The 24,418-nt window shown below is 25.4% G+C and overlaps 2 protein-coding genes across 2 annotated transcripts in view; one reads left to right on the top strand and one right to left on the bottom strand.

Moving 5' to 3' along the window:
- The first annotated feature begins 507 nt into the window (after positions 1-507).
- Positions 508-2,409, top strand: LOC134838010 (uncharacterized). The gene is made up of 2 exons (XM_063853441.1): positions 508-808; positions 874-2,409. The coding sequence occupies exons 1-2, from the start codon at positions 643-645 to the stop codon at positions 2,217-2,219; spliced, it is 1,512 nt and encodes a 503-aa protein (XP_063709511.1). The 5' UTR covers positions 508-642; the 3' UTR covers positions 2,220-2,409.
- A 2,626-nt stretch (positions 2,410-5,035) lies between these two features.
- Positions 5,036-24,418, bottom strand: part of LOC134836873 (uncharacterized) — a 58,699-nt gene continuing 39,316 nt past the window's right edge. The window contains exons 3-5 of the mRNA XM_063852143.1: positions 10,083-10,395; positions 7,429-7,605; positions 5,036-6,745 (exon numbers count right to left, since the gene is read on the bottom strand). Coding sequence (XP_063708213.1) covers positions 5,505-6,745; positions 7,429-7,605; positions 10,083-10,353 — 1,689 coding nt within the window. The 5' untranslated portion in view covers positions 10,354-10,395 and the 3' untranslated portion in view covers positions 5,036-5,504. The remainder of the gene's footprint in view (positions 6,746-7,428; positions 7,606-10,082; positions 10,396-24,418) is intronic.

Here is a 24,418-nt window from a genome sequence, read left to right as displayed (position 1 = left end):
CAACTAAACTAAAAATTAAATTTTGTAGCTAATATTTTGGATATTTGATATAAAAAATTTCTTAAATTTCAAAAAAATTACCTCATATTAACAAAAATAATTTTTCCCGCCAAATTTTTAAATATTTAATTTTTTTCTTATCAAAAAAAAATTTTTTTGCATCAAATATATCTTTTAATTTTTATCAATTTATCAAAATTTTAATTGATAAAAATTATCAATACTACAAAAAAATATGACTAACGAGAATTTATCACTTTTTTTTGAGTCCGTTTGTGTCAAATTCTAAATTCATATCTGACATATTTTTCTACGAACACTCGATCAATGCTAATATTAGCACAGCAGACATCAATGATAATAAATAGTTAACTACTACAAAAACAACTGAAAGAAAAACTAAAATTAAAAGTCTTATCAAGCCGACAATATTTATCAACAAGTAGAGTCTCCTTTGTATCGTGGTTACTCATATGTTTTTTAGTGTCGTCTCAACCGTCACGGAGAACGTTTGTCGTGATTTTTTTTACAATTAAAAAAAATATTAGTTTTTTAAAAAAAGTGCGACAAATGCAATTTGATCTAATTATTTACATATAAAGGAAGTCAATATTTACCAAAAAAAGTTCCAATTGAATTAAAATGAAACACGTTCGGAACAAACAAACGTGTTGCAAAGTCGCAATTCTGCTTATCTCTGGACTAATGGTTACACTGATACTTATCGACAGCTTCAATAATCGGAATGTCGTCACTCCGCCGAGCATAGATAAAAATCTGATAATCAATATCAGCGAAAAACACAAAAGTAAAGCATTATAAAATAGTTTCATGATCATTTTTATAATCCGAAAAAAAAAATTTTTTTTTTAGGTTATCCTGAAAATCAGTTCAACTATTCAACCAGCTTCAAGGAATATTTTCCCTATAACGAATACAGTTCCTTTTGGAAGAAAATTCAAACGCAATGTGCTCCATTTCCTGATATTTTCGACTTGAATTTCCACAATACTTATTGGCAACGCTTATCGCCAAAGCCAGATGTTCATGTCGATATGTTTCGCGCGTATTATGACGATCGCGCCATCTTGAAAGCACCTGTGATTCGGATCATTGCCGCCATTAATGTTGTGGCGCCCGATTTTAAACTTACCTGTCAAATGTGGTTTGATCCGCATAAAGAAGCGACCTTCACTACAGTTTCGGGCTATAATATGATTTGGAATCAGAATTACATCAAGATCAAAGATGGAACCTTCATTGGCTTCCTCATAACTTGCCCTATTCCAGAAAATGCGACAAAAACTCCGTTGGTTGTTTCGTTGGTGACAAACAAATGTGACAAAGCGACAAACAGTTTGAAAGTGGAAAATAATCGACCGCCAGAGGGCATGCCGAAGAAAGATTTCGCTGTTTGTGTTAAAGGAATGGATTTCCTAACAGAAGATCTTTCAATTCCTTTAGTTGAGTTTGTGGAAACGAATTTGATGTTCGGAGTGGATAAAATTGTAACTTACAACTTGGGAGTTCATCCGAATATGACAGATGTTTTGAATTATTACATAAAGGCGGGAAAAATGGAAGTTCATCCGATCTCACTTCCCGCCAATTATCCGAATGATCCGTTTTTGCGCCATCTGTTCCTCAAAAGTCGTCATACGATTAAAATTCTTCAGGAACTAATTCCGTACAATGATTGCTTCTACAAAAATATGCATTTGTACAAGTACATCATGCTACTTGACATCGATGAGGTTTTTGTTCCTACTGTCGCAAATAATTACAAGGACATGCTGCAAAACTTTACGGGACGATTTTCATCAATTTTTGCCCATAATAAGATTTTTGTCCGGAAAAGTAGTGATAAAAACTTTAATGAAATGCTTCCGCGACATTTAGATTTCTTACAAACCACAACAGTAGCGAAAGATTACGAGAAACCGTACATCCTGAATGTGAAATCATTTTTCAATACAGAGGAAACTCTGACACTGAATAATCACATGCCTTACGAATGCTTTGGGAAATGTATCAGAAAGGAACTTAAACAGGATGCGGGACAGTTGAATCATTACAGGAAGAAGTGTGATAATTATAACAATAAAGAGTGCAAGGAAAAAGATTATCTAATGGAGAAAAATGAGGCGATGTTAAGGTTTAAAGATGAATTTATTGAAAGGACGAATAAAGTGTTGAAAGAGTTGCAGTTGATATGTTAAAAAAAATATTTAAATTTTTAAGTGCTTTAAAAATAAGCTAAAAGTGATTTAAAAAAGGATAAAATTTAAAAAATATGAAAAAATAAAAAAAAAACGAAAAATATAAAATATTAGCGTTTGATCGCCATCTGGTAGTGAATAGTAAAACCAAAGTTGAATGGTATAAAAATTCAAATTTATTGATGTAAAAAAACCGTTACAATTTTTAAAAATGAAAAAAAGAATTAAATAAAATTTTTAACTAAAATTTTTACGAAAAAAAAAATTATTAAATTATAAAAAAAAAATAATTAAATGTAAATAATAAAAAAATAAATTAATTAAAATAAAAAATTAAATTATTATTTAATTATAATTAATTAATAAAATAATTAATGATTATTAAAATGAATTAAAAAAATAAAATTATGATTTTAAAATTTTTTATTAAAAAAAAAATAATTGATTTAAAAATAATAAATGTATACTAAAAAAAAGAAAACATTTTTTTAGATATTAAACACAATTTTAATTAAATATAAATATTATTTTTTTTTAAATTTAAAATAAAGGAGGTTTAAAAGTTTAATGATATTTTAAGCAAAAAAAAAAATTTTAAATTAATAAATGCTATTTTATACTTAAAAATTTATATTTAAACGATTTTATATTTAAAAAATTTTAATGATTTAAAAAGAATTTATAAAAAGGATATTTTTTAATTTTTATTTCAGTAAAAATTATATAAATTATAACAAATATTTTTAGACTGATAAAACTCCAACTTAAAAAAAATAAAAAATTTAAATAAAATATTTTATAAATTTTAACTTACCAACTTTATTTTTATTTTTTTAATACAAAAACTTACCTCTTTAAAATTTTCAATAAAAAAATCGATTAAATAAAAGAAGATTTTTTTTTCATATATTTTCATAAATTTTATTCTTTCATTCATATCATTTTATTAAATATGTCTTTATAATTACAGGATGATGTTTTTTTATTTCTTTTGATAATAAACTCTAAATATAGTCTAATAAATCGATCTTATTGCTAACAATTTTTTTTTAAGAGAAAAAAATTTAATTTGCTTTCAATCACTATAATAAATTTTATTTATATGAAATTTTTCTTTTTGCTTTAGAAAAAATTGATTGTTGCTTCATTTTACCTTATTTTTTTTAATTTAATTTAATATCAAGGCAAAATTACTTTTTATTTATTTCCATACACCTTCTTCAAGAACTTTCCCTACTTATTAAATATTTGCCAAGTAGTTAAAAAATAATAATAAATATGAGCAAGTGACCTTAACTAATAAACTACATTGGATGAAGTGAACATAAAGTTATGATAATCAAACTATCACTTTAGCATGCCTTTAGGAGATTCTTTTCGTAACTTTTTTCTCTGCTTATAGATTTTTATCTGCATAAGAAATGTTATACTTAAAAGTTAATTTAAAAGCGAGTGGAAAGTAAAACTTTTTTTAAACTTAAAAAGGTGAATCTTCTTCGGGATATTTTGCATATTTTAAATATTTTTTTTTATTTAAAAGTTCATAAGAACGAAAATTGGTTAAAAATATTTTTTTCTTTTTTAATTGCTAACAAAAAGGCACGAGCTAATAATAAAAGTAATTACAATGATAATAAACACTATTCATAAAATTTTAATTTTTTTTTTTGTAACAATTTTGACAAACTATACAATTTTGTAATCTAATTACTTTTTTGTAGGTTTTTTTTATAACATTTTAATAATAATAATATTTACCAGTCTTTCAACATAATATTTTTTTATATAATTTTAATATTATCATAATAATAATAGTAGATGACAAGCGCGCTTAAAAATTAATTATAATCCTTTTTTAAACAATATTTACACAACAAACGACTATAAATAGTTTTCTCTTTCTAAGTGAGAAGTCGCCGACAAGGATGTTCAACTAAATAAAATATTTTTGAGATTTTTCATGATTTTTTTTTGGGATTGAACATCCCAACAATTACCGCTTATTTTGCTTCTCACCTTAAAACTTGAATAGTGTCTTCACGTTTTTCTTTATAAAATTTTTCATTGTCGTCAAAGAAGATGCAAATATTGTTTTTCATCCTCCATTTCTTTAAGATTTTTTTTTATGTAGGGGTGTCGAAAATGATTTTTAATCCTATTAAGATAAAAATAACTTTGAAATCTATAAAATTTGGCTAAGATAGACGAAACTTAGCTCAAGAAACAAATTTGATAATCTTGAAATGAAATTTTGTTAAAAAATGTACGTTAGAGGGCGCTGACATATTTTTTTATAATACTTGGAAAATTTCCCAAAAAAATTTTGATAAGTTTATTTCACAGCTATTTTTAGAATATTGAACATAAATTTTAATTTAAGGTACAAATATTTATTAAATTGAAGGTATTTTTGAATTTTTATTAAAAAAACATCCGTTAGAGGGCGCTAAAACTCATGTTTTAGTTTTATTTGATTATTTTTAAACACTAGATGGCGTTTTTTCAAGCTTCTAATTTAAAAAAAAATTGTCTAAAAATTTTAAAGAACCTCGTTTTCATCTCAAAAGTTTCTAAAAAATTTTTTTTCATAAAAAACACGTCAGAGGGCGCTTTTAATTAATATTTCAGAATTTTTCAAATAATTTTATAAATCATCAAAATTATTTATTTAAATTAAAAATAAAAGTTCTCCAAAATTTAAAGGATTAAAAATCATTTTCAATCTCTTTCGTCGTAAAGACAACGTTACTCCTAGTCGCATAAAATTTAATAATAATAATAAGAGTTTATGAAATGATTTTCTAGACGACGACAATTTTATGAGAAAATTAATTTTCTTCTCGTTTAATAAAAATAATAATATTTAATAATAGTGACTTGTCTCCTCTTCGACCATTATTATGGGGCACGACTTTTATTACTTTTGTCACTTGCTTTTAATGAGAAAAAAGATTTTTTGACCAATATTTTCTCCCGCATTATTTTTTTTATATTTTATTTTATTTATATCACCCAATATATTTTTATTTCCTATTATGAGTTGTGATTTATTTATGGCCTTTTTTATGTGACCTGCTCTTCTTCGAGGATTAAAGGATTTTCCGAACAGGTCAGATTTTTAATGAAAATGGATGAAAAAAGATTCATTTTTTTTCTATCTAAAAAGTATTTAACTAGATTTTTTTTATAAATAATTTTTTTTTAAAGGTTCGATTTTTATCACGTTTCGTCAATAGTATTTACAAAAAGTTGCAAAAAATTCTGGATTCCCCCGAATTCTGTGGATCACCGTTCATATTCCTTGCCCAAGCCCTTCACATTGTTAAAAAATCCCAATTTGTCGAGCGTTTTCATCGTTCGTTCCACGAGTTCGTCTTTGTACTTCCAGATTGTCGTGTCTTCCTCACGATGCTCTTTGAAGTCTTCGCAGGATTTTTTCAGCGTTCGAACGCAATCGGCGCGATAATGTTGCAAATGGGCGTCTTCCGTGCTAATTGGGAAGCTTTGGCAAGTGCCTCCGAGGCAAGCCAGCGGGAAATGATTGTGCAAGGTAAGAACTCGTTCCGGATTATGGAAACATTTGACATATTGATTGGGTTTCGTGTAATTTGCTGCCCTCATGGTGTGCTGTAACATGTGCATATATTTGGGAATGTCACGTTTCCAGCCGTGTTCATGGTTCCAACTATCGAAAAAGTACACGTTTCGCACGTTGTAACTCGGATATGTTTCATTTTTGATTTTTAGCCCTTTCGGGAGGACTCGTCGCATGAGATCGTGCCACGTCATGTCGTCATTTTTGGGCATTATCACTTCGTCAATGTCCAGCAAAGCGATAAACTCGTATTTGTACATGTTTTGGTACAAACAATCGTTATAGGGGATCAACTCGTTCTGTCTTTTGTGGTTTGTTTTCTTCGAAAGGTACAAATGTTGGAATCCAGGAACGTTCGGAAGACCTCCCGGAAGCGTCAAGGGTGTCACGTGAATTTTTCCCTCTGCTTCGTAGTGATCCAGGACCTTTGATATGTTTGGATGTACTTGTAAATTGTAGAAAAATATCTTATCCGCTCCCAAAATGTTCAGCAATTCAATCCATTCGATCAGCCTGACCGACAAATCGTCGTACAAGAAATCCAAGCCCTTCACACAAACAGCAAATCCCTTCTTTTTGTCGTCTTCGGGACGATTGTACAGCACACGCAGGTTGTTTGTCGCAGTGTCACACTTATTTTCGACAATTGACACCGACGCCGGCACGAGTCCCTTGAATGGCTTCGGTATTTGGCAGGCAATCAAGTACGGCTGATAAATGCCTTGCTTGTAATTTCCCCATTTTTTGTACCAGACGTATTTGTATTCGAAGGTTTTCACGATGAACGGCTCCATTTGACCGTCGAACCAAAATTGACAGTAGGTTTGCACCGTTGGCTGGATGCGATCAATCATGCCGAGAATACGAACGGCGGGACCGATGCGGGAGTTCTTTCGGATGTCGTAATAGGCGTTGAATAGTTGGAAAGTTCCTGAAAGTAAATAAAATATTTTTTTAATTAAAATTTTAATTTAATTTTTATTTTTTAATTAATTAATTATTTTACTTTTTTAACTAATAAAATTTTTAAAATATTTTTTTTTTATTTATTAATCAATTATTTTTTTATTTATTTAATTATTTTAATTTAATTAATTAAAAAATTTTAAATCATTTTTCAAAATAAAATAAAATATTTAATTTTTAATAATTAAATTAATTTGAAATAATAATTTAAATTTTTTTATTATAAAATTAATTTTTTTATTTAAATTTGAAAATATTTTTTTTAATTTATTTCCAAACGAATAATTAATTAACATAAAATTAAATAATCAATAAAATTATTTATTTTTTTTTTAATTTAAATATTAAAAAATAATTTATTAAAAATATTTAAATATTTTGAATTTTATTAATTTATATTATTAAAATTAAAAATTATTTTTAAAAAAAAAATAATTTTAAAATAAATAATATTTAAAATTTTAAATCTTAAAAAATATTTTTAATTTCAATTTAATTTAATTAATTTTATTTCAATAAAATAATATTAAAATAATTTTTTTTTTAAATTAAAATAATAATTTAAATTAAATTTAATTTATTTTATTATTATTTTATTAAATTTATTTTTTTATTTAAAATTTTTCTTATAAAAAAAAATTTACTCACCGTTCGTCGTTTTGAGCGTCTGCCAATAAATATTATTGAACTCCAATTCGAAAATCGATGGATATTTGGCACAGCCTGACTGCTTGGGCGCCACATTCTTATGCTTCGTCCAATACTCAATCGGAAGTGAAGGTAATTTCGACTCCAAATCTTTGACTAATTGTTCGTCGTCGACACCTGAAAAAAAAAATTAAAAACAAAATTATTAAAAAATTCACTTGAACTTGACCTTGTCTTCGAACGTGTTTTACAATTTTTATGCCGAACGAAAAAAAAAGTAATTACAAGTTTGTAATAATAAATAAACAAGAGAGAAAAAAAACTTCAAATGAATAAATTTCAATGTAAAATTATTATTTAAGGTACAAGTAGAAGGAAGACCACAAACTGAGTTAAATGTAAAATTTTTGCTTCTCTTATTAAAAACTCATTTTTTTGTTTAGATTTTCAGAGGAAGAGGTAGAAGATAAAGTTCGAGTCACTGAGCCGGCAATAATGTCGGATGACTGATGAAGTTCAATTCGTAGCATGAAATATCCAGAGTACCAAGAGTAAAGTTGAGACGTCACTCAAAAGACAGGCCATGAAAGATTACATCGATTCCGCAAAAAAATGAATGATGATGGATTTGTTTCATGTACCAAAAAATATGAATATTTTTGTTGTTGTTGTTATGTGTCGTAAGTGAGCAAAAATATGCGTATGAGAGATTTTAGAAGGGAGTGAATTAGATTCGATTGAATTGAATTGGAATGAATGTGTGAAGAAAGTAATAGAATTGAGTACTTTCGATCTGATTAAATTTTTTTGAATGATATTTTTCGAAAAAATTTTAAATATATAGATGACATAAAGCGAAAATAAATTCGAATCGTATAAAAATATTAAAAAATTTAAATTTTTACAAAAAATAAATAAAAAATAAAATATTTAAACGATATTTAAAAAATATTTTCAAAAAAAAGCTTTTTAACAAAATATTTAATTATTTTTTTTTTTAAAAGTTAAACATTATTTTTTTGCAACTTTTGATTTTTTTTATTAATTTATGAAAAAAAAAATTAAATTAAATTTCATTATATTTTTTTATAGGCTTGTAAAAATTGAAAAATCTACAAATTTGACGTAAAAAAAATTTAAAGCTTATTATTATTTTTTTATATTTTTTTAATAATTAATTTTTTATCAATATATTTTTTAAATAAAAAAATAAAATAAAATTATTTTTAAAATAAAATAAATTAAATTATTAATTTAATTAAATAAATTGAGTCAAATAAAAATTATTTATATTTTGTAAAAAAAAAAATAATAAATTATTAATAAAATTAAAATTAAAAATTAAATAAAATTTTTAATATTTTCTGAGATCCCAAAAATATTTAGGACAATAATCGATCACTAAAAACCTATTGATCCAAATTTGACTCTCAAAATCAACTCAAACCTCATTAAAATTGGCGCCTTAAGAAAAAATTCGCACCTCAGACCTCTTCTAACTACATAATTCGTAACATTTTTTGCATAATATCTAAACAAAATGTTAAGCACTCTCGTTAACTTTCCCTTTAAATAGATTAAACAACTTCACTAAGTTGCGGCGCCCACTTACTAATGTCTTCATCGAACTCTCAACACTAAAAATTATTGCTCGAGGCAACTAATCTTGATTTGCATCTCTCACTGCTAAGCTCTTGGTACTATGTAGGTATAGAAACTATGAATATCATTACCGAAAAAAAAAATTAAATAATTTTACGATCTTGATCTTGTCTTCCTCTCATCTTCATATTGTACCTACATAAATATTAACCACTTATGATAATTTTACATTTGAGGTATCACATGTCGGTAATTTCCTCTATTTGGCTATTGTCTATTTTTAAGTTTTTTTTTTGCATTTATTCAGTTTTTAAGCTATTAAATTGTCTTTTTTGATCTTTATCAGTAAATAGCGACAATTTAACGTTTCCTAAACATTTTTTTTTAGATTTTTTCATTTTTAAAATTATTATGAGTATTTTTATTAATTATTAAATTAATTATTTTTTAAAATAATTCAAATAAATTAATTAAAAAAAAAATTTATATTTTTTTTCAAATTACTCAATAATATTTTTATCCAATATGTTTTTTATAAATTTTATTTTTTGAAATAATTTATTTTAATTAAATTATTAAATTATATTAATTAAATAATAATTGAAATTTTAATTTTAATAATTTAAATTTAATTAAATTATTTTTAATTTTTTATTTAAAAATTATTCAGAATTTATTTTTAAATTAATTTTAATTTAATTTATTTTTTAAATTTATTTTAAGTTTTTATTAATTTTTAAAATTAATTTAAATTCAATTTAATTTTTTTTTTTCGATTTTATTTCAATCGTTTATTTGATTAAATTTTTTGATAATTTTCTCTTATTTTTATTTATATTTAAGTTTTCATTTTATCAATTTAAAAAAAAAATAAAATATTAAAAATTTTGAGTACCTTATTAATTTTAAATATTTTTTTTTATTAATAATTAGGTATTAATTAAATTTATTCAAAAATTAATAAAAAAATTAATTTAAAATAAAAATTTATTATTCTTAAATTAATAATTTATTTTTTCAAAAAAATTAATAAAAGAATACTCGATACTTACCGTTTCGATTATCGACGAGCACCTCTTCCGCCGTCAGCATCTGCATAAATCTCTCGGTTGTCTTTGGTGTTCCTTCCGCCGCAGTCCATTTACTCTCCTTTTGCAACAGCAATCTACTATTAATTGGCATCTCTGGCATTTGCTGCTGCGGCAACATCTGATCATTATTTATCTTGATGAGGCCCAGCACGAGGAACGACCAAACGCCGAGCGCGAAAATAAATTTAAACACTAGCTTTGTTTTTGGCGTTAAATTGTGATGTGGTTTCATTTTATTCTATTTTTTTTCGTCCGTGTTATATAAGAGCAGGCACTGCAATGAAAAAAAAAATGAAAAAAAAAATTAATAAAAGAAAAATAATTTTATTTAAATTTTTAACATTAAAATTTTTCTGCATAATTTTTTATGAAATCGACAACAAAATTGCCTCACTCGAAAAGTTGCAAAACATCACAAATAGAATGAAAACAAAATTTTACATATTCAATTTGACAATGAGCATGCTGGATGATATATTGCCATGACAAATGCGAGCGAGCGCAAATCTAATTTCCACTTCATGAATAAATATTATTTGTGTTCTAATGTTATAAATTTCCAAAAGGCGTCTCTTTCGAGCTCTGCAGGTGAATTTATGCACGTCGGAGGATTATTTATGTGTGCAATGGAAAAGTTAGTCAATTGTTTCGCATTTGAGCCTTTGAAATAATGCAATTCCCGGATTAGAAAGGGAACCGCAACAAAAATTGACACTGATGTTGCACACAATTTTTCATGAATAATAAATAAATAATAAATACGTTCGGGATGCAGAAGAAAAAACAATAAAATGCACGAGGCACCGGAAACTTTTGAATAATATTTGAACTAATTTTGTTTTTCACCGGATTGAACAGACAAACATCGGTTGCTGCGATTATTTGATGTGAAATTGTGAGAAAATTTCGTTTTGCAGTACAGAAAAAATTGTTCGAATAATTTATTTTGATATTTTTTTTAATATTAATGATTTTTTTTAACAATTTTAACAAAAAATTAGTAAAAAAATAATTAATTTTTAATTAATATAATTTTTTTTTTCAATTTAAATAAAAAAAATAAATAATAATCAAATTAAAAAATTAACAATAATATTTTTTATTAAAATAAATATTTTTTTTTCAATACAATTTAATTTAAAAAAAAAAATTAATTAACTTAAATAATTTATTATAATTAAATTAAATTATTTTTTTTTTGTTTTTTTTTTAATTTTATTAAAATGGTTAAATTTTAATTTTTAGTAAAAGGAAAAAAATTGAAAAAAACAAAACTATTAGAAGAATTAAAATAAATATTTTTAATATTAATAATTTATTAATAAAAAAAAAAATAAATAAATTTTTAAAAAATTTCTCAAAAATAAAAAAATATAATCAAAAATTAAAAAAAAAATTAAATATAAATTTATAAAAATTATTTTAATAATTTTAAATAAATTTTCTTTTTTTATTATTGCAAAACAAAAATTTTTCACAAAATCGCTTTATGTCACATAAAAATCAAACCTGCATGTTGCACTGATATTGTCATTTTTTTCGCAAAAAAAAATCATATCAAATTTTGTTGCTGTCTGATTTTTATCCGAAAATCTAATTTTTATTTTTCGACATTTTTCGGAAGAATCTTGCGTATTATTTTTTTTTTGCAGAGAAAATCATCAAAAAAAACCAGAAACATGTTCTATTGTTTTCTGCGTTGCTTGTTTTTTTTTTATCATCATTAAATGACATTTTTCATGTTTTTTTAGAACATAATTTTTCTCTCATGTCGCATGTACTAAAAACGTACATCATTACTCAAAAAACAAAAAAAAAATGACAAAAACACAAAAAACAATAAAATTGTCACGTTCGCTGCTTACCACACTGACCTACAAAAATCTGTCTAGTTTGCCGAGCAGCACGTGAATGTTCTGTGTGCAGATATATTTTATGAATAAGGGATTTTCTCTGTTTTTATTTTCCCTCCGGTTTTCTGCACACATGTTTTTTTCCGTACACATTCGGAGAGATTCTCGCAATGTATGTCAGTGTGGCGCGTTGCACAAATTGGGTCAATGTTGCGAGAGACTTAAATTATGGAATAAGAACGGAACTGCAATATTTTGATGGGATTTTCAATTTTTTTTTTTTTTGTGTGTGATTTATGATTTTTAATGATAAAATAGGAGATTTTGTAATAATTTGTTGTAGGTCGTTAATTTTTATGATTTTTATGCAATGCGGGTGAATTTTAATGATTATTCTATATTTTTGTTTAATTAGAATATTTTTGTTGGGATTAGGAAATTAATGTATTTATGATTATTTTGAAACAAAATAAAATATTATTAACACAATTGTAAATTTATTCATATAAAAAAAATATTTAATTATCATAAAAAAGTGAAATTTTTGTTGATTATGTTCATTTAGAATGACATCTAAAAAAATGAAAAATATTTAAACTTTCAAGATCAAAAATTAAAAATTAAGATTCTTTGATTTTTTTGATAAATAAAATAAAATAAAATTATTTAACTTAAGACTTTTAACTTTAAAAAGAATTAATTTTTTTTTGAATTAATAATTTAAATAAAAAAAATTATTTTAAAATTAAAATTAGTTTAACTTAAAGATTTAAATTTAAAAAATTTAATTTATTTTAAATTAAAATTTTTTTTAACTTTTTATTTTTTTTTTTTAATTTATTCGTAAAATATGTTTTATTTTTAATTATTATTTAATCGGAATTAATTTTATTTTTTTTTTAATTTAATTTTTATAATAAAAATTTTTTTATAATTAGTAAACTTTATAAAGTTAAAGTAAAATTTTAACTTTTAGATAGGTATTATCAAATATAAAAATATTTTTTTTTTGCAAAATATTTATTTTTTTATGATTAAAAATTTTATATTTATTAAAAATAACTCAGTTTTTCGTTTTAGAAAATTATTTTTCTTTTATAAAAAAAAAATACTTAAAAACCTAAAAAAATAATCTAAAGAGGATAAGAATTAAATTTTCTTCTACAATTGTCTCAAAAAATATTAAAATCATGTCAAAAATAAGTATCATAACTTAAATTTGAGCACTCAAAATCACATCTGAACCACAAAATTCTACTTAAAATATCATTAACAACCCAATTTTCCATAATTTTAATCATTTACATGCCAAAATTATTCTTTAACCACATTCTAAGTGACTAAATTTGACACCTGCTGATCATCGTGACAAGAATTTTCTTAACTACGAACCGTGAAACTATTAAAATGATAATTTTTACTCATTTTTTTGCATCATCTTCTTGTTAGTTAATGTGAAAATGTGTCACTGTCACTCCATTTTCACTTCCAGAAGCGCTCAATTACTCTTTGTGTCACTTTTCTCCAACATTGAAACAATAATAATTATTGCAAAAACGCCTCCTTCCCATTCCTTCGACGTTGAATGCCAGTTAAACCCAACTAATTACCGTCATTAAACTTACAGATTATCTGTCAAGTCAAGCCAAATATTTATTTTGTACATTTAAATACGGAGGAAAAAAAATTCTTGCATTAAAAATGACTCACATCTGTTTTCTTTAATGAGTTTGTTATTTTTTTTTCTGTGCTGCAATAAACGGCGCTGCACTGATGCGGAAAATTTATGTGACACTTTATAACAAATATCCAACGACGAATAATGTTGATTGCGAGCACAATGCATTTTTTTTTCGTCTTCAATTCTTAACAAACTCCTCAAAGTATGAGAATTTCTTGCTTTTTCTTTTGACACGAACACAAATAAAACATTTTTCTCGTCTGACTTTTAATGTTTCAATTTGAATTTTGACTTTTCTCGAGTTTTTGTGGAATGTTTATTTACTCAAACATGAAAAAATGTGCATTTTATTGTGCAAGCAGCATGAAATTTTATTGCATCTCGCGTCGTAGGTTTTCTTGTACATTTTAATGATTTTAATGTTTATTGTCGCGTTTCCCCTCCGTGGATGTGATTAGATGTTGCTTAATTAACATCGCATGCAAGTGTCATTTAAATTTCGTTGAATTTCCAAGGATTTGTACTTTAAATGGGCCTCGGATCGCGTCATGCACAAGTAATGTTCAATTTTAATTTAATTTTATGGAAAACAATGAATTCTTCTTGTAAAAGTCATAAACTTTTATGGCGCGACACAAACAAAATGAAGAAACAAACATGCAGATAAACAAAAGGAATTTCATCATTTATTGAGTTTTGGTTCATCAATATTCAAAGTGCGGAGTTGTTGTCTCACATGTGATTCGCGAAATGATGATCAGGTGGCGTTTTTGCGATTTTTTTAAAGGTTGATGCAATTAAAGTTAATTTTTTTTAAAATAAAAAAAATTTTAAAAAAATTAAAAATACATATTTTACAAAAATTTGAATTAGCAAAGAAGCGATTTTCAAATTTTTAATTTTAATTTTTTATTATTTTTTCTATTTTTTTTATTAAAAATTTAGAGATATACTTAAATAAATAATTTTTTTGCAGCTTAAAAGGATAAAAAAATGAAAAAAATAAGAATTTAAAAATTTATAAAATATTCATATAAATTTTATCTTTTTCGAATATTTAAAAAAAAATATCATTTTAAAATTAATAAAAATTAAAAATAAAATAAAAATTAAAATAAAAAAAATAAATATAAATAAAATAAAATTAATTAATTAATTTAATTAAATTAAATTATGAATTAAAATTCATTTTAGAAAATATTTTACATTTTTTCAAAAATTTAATTTTTTAATAAAAAATAATTTAAAAAGCTTAAATTTAAGTTAATTTAAAAAAAAAAATTTTTTTTCATTATTTTTTTTTTTTTTTTTAATAATTTTTTAAAAATTTTTTATAATAAACTTTCACTTTTATGAAATTTGAATTAACATAAAGGCAATTTCCAAATTTTAAACTGCAATTTTTTTTTAAAAAAGAGAGACATTTACGATTTTTTTTTATTATTTGCACTTCGTAAAATTCTAAAATAATTTTTTTTATTTATTTTTTTTTAAACAAAAAAAATTAAATTGAAACATTTTTCCAAATCACTCCGTCCCAACTCCACATTTTATTGAGTAATCAAAAATTGTTGTACTGCCAAAAAAAAATTTTTTTTTGTTTTTTAATTTCACGTTGCTCACCTCAAAAAGTGACATTTTTATGACTGATCGATAAATTTTTGGCCAAATATTGCGCGCGATATTTCATCATCGCCAAAGTCGACGAGTAACTGAAGACAATAAATAAAAACAATGAGCAACGAAGACGAAGCCGAAGAAGAAGGAGCTTCACTGCGTTACATAAGCCATTGACCGGAACTAACTAAAACAGCGCAGTACAATTCACGCTCAATAAATCATCGTGCAGAAATTCTTGCTTCTGTTTCGTCTTCCATGCACGAGTCGCGTAATTAATATTCTGCGTTGTATCGGTACTGAGACTGTCTTGTCTAGGTATTTTAGACAAAAGAATCTCAAAAAAGAAAAAAAAACAAACAATGAATACTTAATTGATTGGCTGTTGCTTTGTTCGTAAATACGTCAAAAAACCCACAAAAAATCACGTTAGAACGAATTTTGCAGTAAAATTACGTAAAATACAGTTTTTTATGTACAGCTACGGTATTAGAGAGTAATTTAAACATAATAAAATTTTATTTTGTATTTTTTTTAAATACCAAGAAAAAAAAGTTAAGAACAAGAAAAGACAATTAATGGGTGAATGAACCGCGATTTATTTGCGGTTTCCCGTTAAATTCGTTTTTTTTTCACACAAATCGCTTAATTTTTGTCGATTGAAAGTAAATACTTTATTTATTGGTAATATTTCATAATTACTCGTTAAAAGTGAGAAAGTTGTTGCTGCCGCTGAACTAAGTTATAGACCAATAAATCATCTTCGTTATCGGTGCAAAAGCGATAAATAATGGTTTTGAAAAAACTTTTAAAAAAATCTTTCAAAATTATTGATTGAAAGTGCGATCTTTGAACTTTTTTTCGCATTAACAATGGACTATGAAAACAATCAAAATTAATTTTTGTGGTTTAAAGTGAATGTTTTTTTTCAATTAATGGCTTACTTGAACTTTAACAAAGAGATAAATTAAGTAATTTTTTTTTTAATATTTTTTAAAAATATTTTTAAATTATTTTTTTTTTTAATTGAAAATAAATTTAAAAAATAAATTATTGAAAATAATTAATTTAATTAGTTTTTAATTTAATTTAAAAATTAATTAATTTTAATTAAATTAAATTGAATTTTAATTATTTTTAAGAGAAAATAATAAAGGCTGTAAATAAAATTTAATTTTTTTTTTAATTTTTATTTTTGAATTTAATAAGCTTTTATTTAAAAATAATAATAAAATTAAGCTCCTTAATTTATATTTTTTTTTGTAATTAAAAAAAATATTAAAAATTCAAAAAATATCAAATTTGATACTTTTTTAAAATTTTTTTAATAAAAAATAAAATTTTAGCATAAAAAATATGCAAAAATTATTTAAAAATAAAATATTTATTTATTTTTTTAAAAAATTTTTTTTAAAAAAATATATTTTTTTAAAAATTAATAATTTATTAATAAATAAATTATTTTTTAATTAATTTTATTTATTTAACCTAAATTAAAGTTTTAAATTTTAATTAATGATTTTAAATTATTTATTTAATTAATTTTATTTATTTAGGTACCTAATTAATTAAAATTTTAAATATTTATTTAATTTTTTTAAAGAATTATTTTAAGAATTATTAATTATTTTAATTTTAAGAAAAAAAAATTGATTTTTGATTTTAAAAAATAATTTTTGCTCAATTTCTAAGTAATTTCTGACAGAATAATTCCAAAATCAGATAAAAATTTTTCCGTTGAAGCACAAAAAACAATCACTTAGTTAATTTTTGTTTTGCTTCGTTTCCCTTCTCCCTCATGTCGGCTTCCTCTGATTCTAACGAAAAGTTGCCAAGTCACCATTTCCACGTAAACAGCTATTTGAATTGTCTTTTTTGTCATGCTGGTCTAGAATCTCAAAGGTTCTGTTGCTCATTTGTTGCGGTTTAATTAATCATTTATTTATTATTAATTTCTCACATCGTACACGACACGCTTCTATAACGCGCCATTGTTCTATTCTCAAGACTTATAAATACTTCATAAAACGAGAAAAAAACAACATGTGTGAATGAACAAGAAAAAAAATATTAAATTAACATGAGTTTTTTATGGATATTTAAACACGAACAAATTAATGCGAAAGGGTTATTCAACCTTCTCGAGGCACAAAATCGCGCAAGAATTTTCTCATGAGCTTGACAAATTTTGTCCCAAGGCAGCGACTTTTTTTATTCTTATCTTCTGAACACGACTTGGTGCAAAGAACAACGTCACTAAGAGCAAGAACAAGTCACGTAAAGATGTTCATAAGTCACGAGGAAGCAAACGTGTAATTACTTGAATGCAACTTTTCTTACTTTGTTTCAGCAAAAAAATCACAAAAAAAAACACCATTTTAGTGAAATTTTTATCTAAAGAGAAAAAAAAATACATTTATCAAAATTAAAAAGCATCAAATTTTATCGTGATTTCACTTCGAATATAAAAAAATAGACAAACACGATAAAAAATCGAAGCATTTTGAATGGATGCCAACAGAATTTACTGCTCACCTAAAAAAACAAAAAAAAAATAAAAAAAAAATGATCCCTAAAGTGAGTCAATCGGAAAATTGCGATATTTTGTCAAGCATCCAAACAAATGTTGCAAAATGCATCAAAGGATGCAAAAAAAAAAGTTATCAAACCAAATCTTGTTTACGTTCGAAGAAAATCGAATGCCAAGAAAATCAAAGCAAATAATCTAGTTTACGATAAATCGAACGTCATCGACTTTTGAGCTGCATCGTGATTGACAGAGACGTGTGTCGCGCGATGGTAAGTACTATATGAAATTTTAAAAATTAGACAGTGACGTAGTTATAAGGATTAAATTTTTTTATTGGAGTCCAAAATTTTTGAAAAATTTTTTTGAAAATCGAAATTTTTGTATTTCGTTTAAAATTTTTCTTCAAAAATTTCGATTTTCAAAAAAATTTTTTAGAGTTTTAGATTCCGAAAAAAAATTATGAATAAAATTAAGAAATTTTTTCTTAAAATTTTAAAAAAGATATTTTTCTTTAAATTCCAATTTCTAAAATTTCCTTTGATGATCGAAATTTTTGAAAAAAAAAATATTAAACGAAATAAAAAATTTTTGATTTTCAAAGAAATTTTTCAAAATTTTGGACTCCAATAAAAAAGCGATCGAAAATTTTTAAAATTTTGAATTCAAAAAAATTTTTGCATTAAATTTTTTTAAAAATTAATGAAAAAATTTCTTTTTGAATTAAAAAAAAAATTAAAAATCCAAATTTTTATTAAAATTTTGATTTTTAAGCATGTTTTCAAAAATTTCAATTCAAAGAAGAAATTTTGTCCGTTCTAAAGGTTTTATCCATCTACATTCCTTTTCATTTTATAAAATTTTCCATCACAGGAAAACGCAATCTATTTATTTATACAAAATGCGGGTGAAACTTGAAACATTTATGATTGATTTATTATCTTTCCGTTTCCCAAAAACGAAACAAAAAAAATTGTCAGAAGCAAATATTATGCAATTGAGTCGATGTCAACCGACGCGAAAATCGATTAAATTGGGAGTTGCATTCAATTACGTCGATTATTGTAATCCACTCAATTAACTTGGCATGAGTAATGCACACACCTTCAATTGCTGCTTCCTCTTCGCTTCGACATACATCCGTTTTAGTAGTAGCCAAACCTTTACTTCTTCTTCTCCGTTCGTTCGTCTTTATCCATTCATTGCCTTTTGTGTGACTTATGGCATGAACAATACAACAAAACGCGACATTACGCGGCAATTTGATGCAATAATAACAATGACTTGCATAATAAATCCATGAATTATGTACGCGAAGATCTTTAACATGAAAAATATTTTTCCACTAATTTCATGCTTAAATTCGAATGCAAAACAAAAAATGAAGAAGAAACGAATAATGCAATAAATGCATCGCATCTAATAAATTAAATGCAAACTTCCTGTAATTTAAGCAGTTTTATATAAGATGTACTTTTATGCATATCGTCATCATCATCATTCATCGTCGTCGTCGTCGTGTGTTTACACATGTTAACGATTTATTTATTAGGCATCGCGGTTTATTGTTTTATTTATTTGTTGTGGATGTGTTTCATGATAAGACAATGAGAAGCTCCAATTTATTTCTCTTCAAAACAGAAAAAACGAACCGCCTTTATCACATCATCATTTATCAACTTTGGAAATTCTTTTTTAATGACTTGATATGTCGTCAAGTCATCATCTTAAAAAATTACAAACATAAGGTAAGTGATTTACTCATTAACTTCCCTCATTTTCATGTTTCTAAAAAATTATCTTTTGAATTTTTTTGTTTTTGTTTTCTCTTTTAAATGTTGAAAGAGATTCTAGAAAAAATATTATCGAGAGAGTTAATTTATCTTTGAAAGTGTGACATGAAAAGTGTCGTACGTAGATGTCGAGAAGAATTTATGATCTTGTATGTTTTGACGGGAAATAAATACGGTAGAGATTATTCATATTTATCGAAGAATTTGTCGTGTGTAGGAAAGAACGAGGAGCGATTGACATGGAAAGCATATGGAAGTAGTCAAATGTGTTTGAAGAAAGATGTTTTGTTGGAGTGTGAAATTTGAACTGGAACTCGGTACTCAAGGACATAAAGGTATCTTTATGGAAGGTAAGAACTTATAAAAATCTTTGGTTGAATTTATTTTCTTTTTATTTTTTTCAGGTTAGCCTTCTTCAGGTCAAATATTTCCTTACGAGAAATTATAAATGCTTTGAGAAACAAATGAAGTCCTTCAAATCATCACTAATTGATTGAGATCGTTATGAGAAGTATTAAGCAGTATTACTTACAATGACTGAATATGATAGCAACCTTAAAAAACCAACCAACTTTTTGGAAAAATATTCCATTAACTGGCAGAAGCTTGTAAATTTTCGAATTTTCCATGTTCTCTTCGAAGAAAGTAACATCAACCTTCCCTAAACCTCAAAGTATGAATACGAGCATGAAACAATAAAATCCAACCAAGCATATTAAAAGCCATTGCAGCAATTTGTTTGTATAAAAATAAATTATTTGAAATGAATTGTTCGCATAAAAAATCTTGGGCACAAGAAACTTTAGTATGGACTATCTGAACGAATAATAGCAAAAGATACATCATATTACAAAAAAAGAATTGAAAAAATGCGACATTTGTATATGCTCATAATATAAAAATATATTCAAGACATAATTTGTTTCTATGTCAATTGACTAATAATATTTACTTTATTTTTCATTGTTTATGAATCGCATAAAATTCTAAAAGATAAAAAGTCATTCTAATACCTTGTTCCTGTTTTTGTTTTGCCAAAGGCGAAAATTTTCAAAAAAATGTCAGAATATGATTCAAAAGTTTAACTTTTTATCAGAGCATATTTTATTATTCTTGTCTTTATTAAAAACTAAAAGTAATTATTAAGACATTTTGTTAATTCAAAAAAAATTTTCATGGGTGCAAACTTCACACTCAAATCCTCTTCTCTTCAGAATTCAACAACGCATAAGCACAAAAATTCAAAAAATACAACGACGCGACGTGCCTGACCTGCTATTGACATACCCTAAGAGAATCTCTTTTACAAGGTCATCGTTCAGATTTTTTCTCCGCTTTTCCTCTTTTAACGACCATATTAATATCAATAAAATATAAAAATTATTTTCCTCATCAAATAAAATAAAATATAAAATACGTCATAAACATGCCCATAAATTTCACGAGCATATTAAAAATACCTTCGAAAACGATTTTTTTGATACATTCCAACGACTTTCTGCCAATTCTTTCAACGCAACTCGTGTGTGTGTTTTTCAAAATGAAAAAATCTGAGCGTTCTGGAAAAAAAAGCATTCAAATAATAATAATAATAATCTACCGCCAACACACTTAGTTTTTTCTTGGGGCTCCTTCTTGCAAACAGATGCTTTCGAAACATAGACATAAAATATTATAATTTACGATGTTTAATAAAAACAAAGATTTTGGGGTCATAAATTCCAAATGTTGGCGGGATTTTTCCTCTTCTATGCCTAATTTCCGTATTTCCGTGTAGTACCGAAAAACTTTTAAAATGCTTAATTTTGGCAATTTTATGTGTTTTCTTGTGCTTATGTGGTTTGTTGGTTTTTAAGGCGAGAAGAATTATGTGATGCTAAATTGTAGCACAAATATCTCGAAGGCATTACTTTTGTCGCCAGCCAATTAACACTCCGCGACGAAGTCTCGTGACCTACAAAGCCACGAAATCTATTGTTCGTTCTAGCAGATTGCATGCATGTGATAAGCTGCATTCATAATTATTTTAAATAAATCCTACCTTGGACTAGCTTTTGAGATAGAACGCTAATGATGGTAAATTTATCTGGGACGGCGTTCTATCATGCAAACAAATCAGAAGACTGCTTTTTTTCGTTGCTTCGAAACAATTCTCATCACATGACGACAGATGGCAAATGGAAAAAGACACTAATTAGCAAGTAAGTATTGCTCAACTGACTCATTTGCGCAGCTTTTGAAAGATCTTTTTTTAGTGTAAACACATTTAGCAACTAATTTGCACAATTTATCAATAACTTGCTTTGACAAGTCTTCGACAAGTCAAGAGTGTTGACATCCGTGAAACTCATCATTTTATCCGTCAATGCGAAATATGTAAGTTAATTAGCGAAATCTGGTTGATGTCAAGAGAGCTTAAGTGACAATTATTTTTATTAATAAAAAAAGTGAAGTTTATGCAACCGCAGAGACAAGCGGAGATGGAATGAAAGTAGGTTGATGCTGACTGACGGCGCTCGTAGTTTGCTCAACATGGAACCACAATGAATTATACGCCGCCGCCGTGCTTGCATCCTTAATTGCCACCGACATCGACATGGATTTACGGAAAAAGTTGTAATTTTATTAAAAAGACTTTGCAAAAGGCAAACTTTGCTGTGAAAAATTCAAGTCTCACAACAAAAAATTATTCTAATTAATTCAAACCAAGCAAAAAATGAATTTTTTTTTCGAACTGAAATTTTTCACAGTTTTATCAAAAGCTTTTATTCTCAGCATGACACGGAAAATTCTAACTTTTTTCACACATTATATGGCAAAAATTTAATTTAATAACACAAAATTTAAAAAAAAAGTTCAACACCGCAAACAACATTCAAAAGAAATTTCAAATATTTTCTCTGCATCTCTCGACGAAGAGTCTCGTGTACAATAAAATTTAAATAATTTACCATTTTATCGTACAAACATTTTTCATTTTCATTTTAACACATAATTCGTGCGCATTTGTTCATATATGCGGTGAAGAACATTTTTATTCATTCATAAATTTCATTTAAACACACATACACACTCAAAAAATGTAAGATATGATAATAATAATCATAAAATATATGAACATGACGATAATGAGCAGCACCGTTAACAAGGCGACAAAAAAGTGCATTTTTCCTAAGTAGATAACATAACAAGGAATTTTATGACATCATGCTTGGACAAGTACAAAATGGATCACAAATCGAGCAGTAGCAATTTTCTGCTTAAATCACGTTTTAAGCGGCATTTTGGCATTGAAATTGCAATTTAGCAGTCAGTCACAAGCTGACGAAACAACAACTACTGTAAGTTCGTGATTTTCTTTAAACGATTTTTGTATTAGAAATCAAGCATCAAGATGAGAGAATATTTCTTCATTTCAAGCAAAGAATGCAAAAGTCATGTCCATTTTCTTGTGTGTCGATCGCTTTTGTATTCGAGTAATTTTCAATATGTTTCTTATTTTTTTTTTTATTCTTTTGTGTGAGAAAATAGGTCACTCGTGATGACGATGATTATTGGCTATGGAACGTTACAAAGGTTCTCTCAAATTCCGATCATCATTCCACACAACTTCTCATACGAATCGAGGTAAGCTGAGAAGAGTTGAGTCAGGCAAGAAAAAGTGTCGAAGGTTAAGGTTCAATAGCAAAACATGTTCCATTGCATCCTACTTACTTACTGAAATACATTGTAAGCTTTATTTTGTGTTTTATTTTAAAATTTAAATTTAAGGCCAATGCAATTAGCAAAAGTTTTTAATAATTCATTCGACTTTTAACTTTTATATAATTGCAAGAATTAATTTAATGTTTTTAATTTTTTATAGGTAAGTAGGACTTAAAAATTTTATTTTGAATATTGAATAAAATTTTATTTACATTTTATGTTTAATTTATTTCAGGAGAGTACATCTTAACTTGCAAGTGCAAAAAGTTTAACGAACATTAAAGACGAACTCTTAGGTAGAAGTATCGTCAAAAGAAGCTTCTGTCAATTTTTCCCGCTCACAAACAACATAAACAGAAATAAATTCGAAATATCTCAAAGCAGATTGAGTAACTAAACCATAAAATACTGGAGGATCTTAGTTTATATTCTAATATATGTATGATTTCCATTAAGTACTGCTGGGTATATTCAAACTTATTTACTTCAAGTGCTTAAAAACTTTAAAACAACAAATTTGTTAACAAGATGATGAGGATCTTAATTCTTAACAGAATAAGCAAGCAAACTCGTAAGGGTTCGATAATATTATCAGTATATTTTTTTTTGAACTTCAATAGGCATGAAGTCAACATTACTTTAAAAAGAGCGAAGTATATTTTACGAAAAAAATAATATAATTTATTTTGAAAATATGGGATTTTTGGTCAATTAAAAAATTAAAACGATTTTTAATTTTGCCGACGTTTCGAGCAAATTTTATTGCTCATCATCAGGGTTTGTTTAAATATTTTAAATATTTAAAAAATATTTCAAAATTATATTTTAAGACAAAATATTTTTAAAAGGTATTTTTATGGTTTTAACAATATTTTTTTTTTTTAATTAAAATATAATTTAAAAGATAAAACTAAAATAATAGAAAAAAATGTTAACAAAAAATTTTTATTAAGAGAAACTAAATGAAACATTTTTCCCAATTGCCTCAGCCTACTGTTCAATATTTTTCTTGCATTATTTAAATATGTACGTCATGAAATTCCTAAAAGTCTCATGATAAAACGGAATTACGATGACTAAACTTCAAGTACCTGACGTTACATTAACGCTCAATACCTTGT

Source organism: Culicoides brevitarsis, chromosome 1 (assembly GCF_036172545.1).
Source record: "Culicoides brevitarsis isolate CSIRO-B50_1 chromosome 1, AGI_CSIRO_Cbre_v1, whole genome shotgun sequence".
Lineage (NCBI taxonomy): Eukaryota > Metazoa > Arthropoda > Insecta > Diptera > Ceratopogonidae > Culicoides > Culicoides brevitarsis.
The sequence above is the reverse complement of the archived record's forward strand: the minus strand, read 5'-3'. Positions and strand labels throughout refer to the sequence as shown.

Excerpts from the sequence above, each read along its gene's own strand:
- LOC134838010 (XM_063853441.1), top strand. The coding sequence starts at position 643 with ATGAAACACGTTCGGAACAAACAAACGTGTTGCAAAGTCGCAATTCTG. Across the intron at positions 809-873 it reads TATCAGCGAAAAACACAAAA|GTTATCCTGAAAATCAGTTC; the intron begins GTAAAGCATTAT and ends TTTTTTTTTTAG.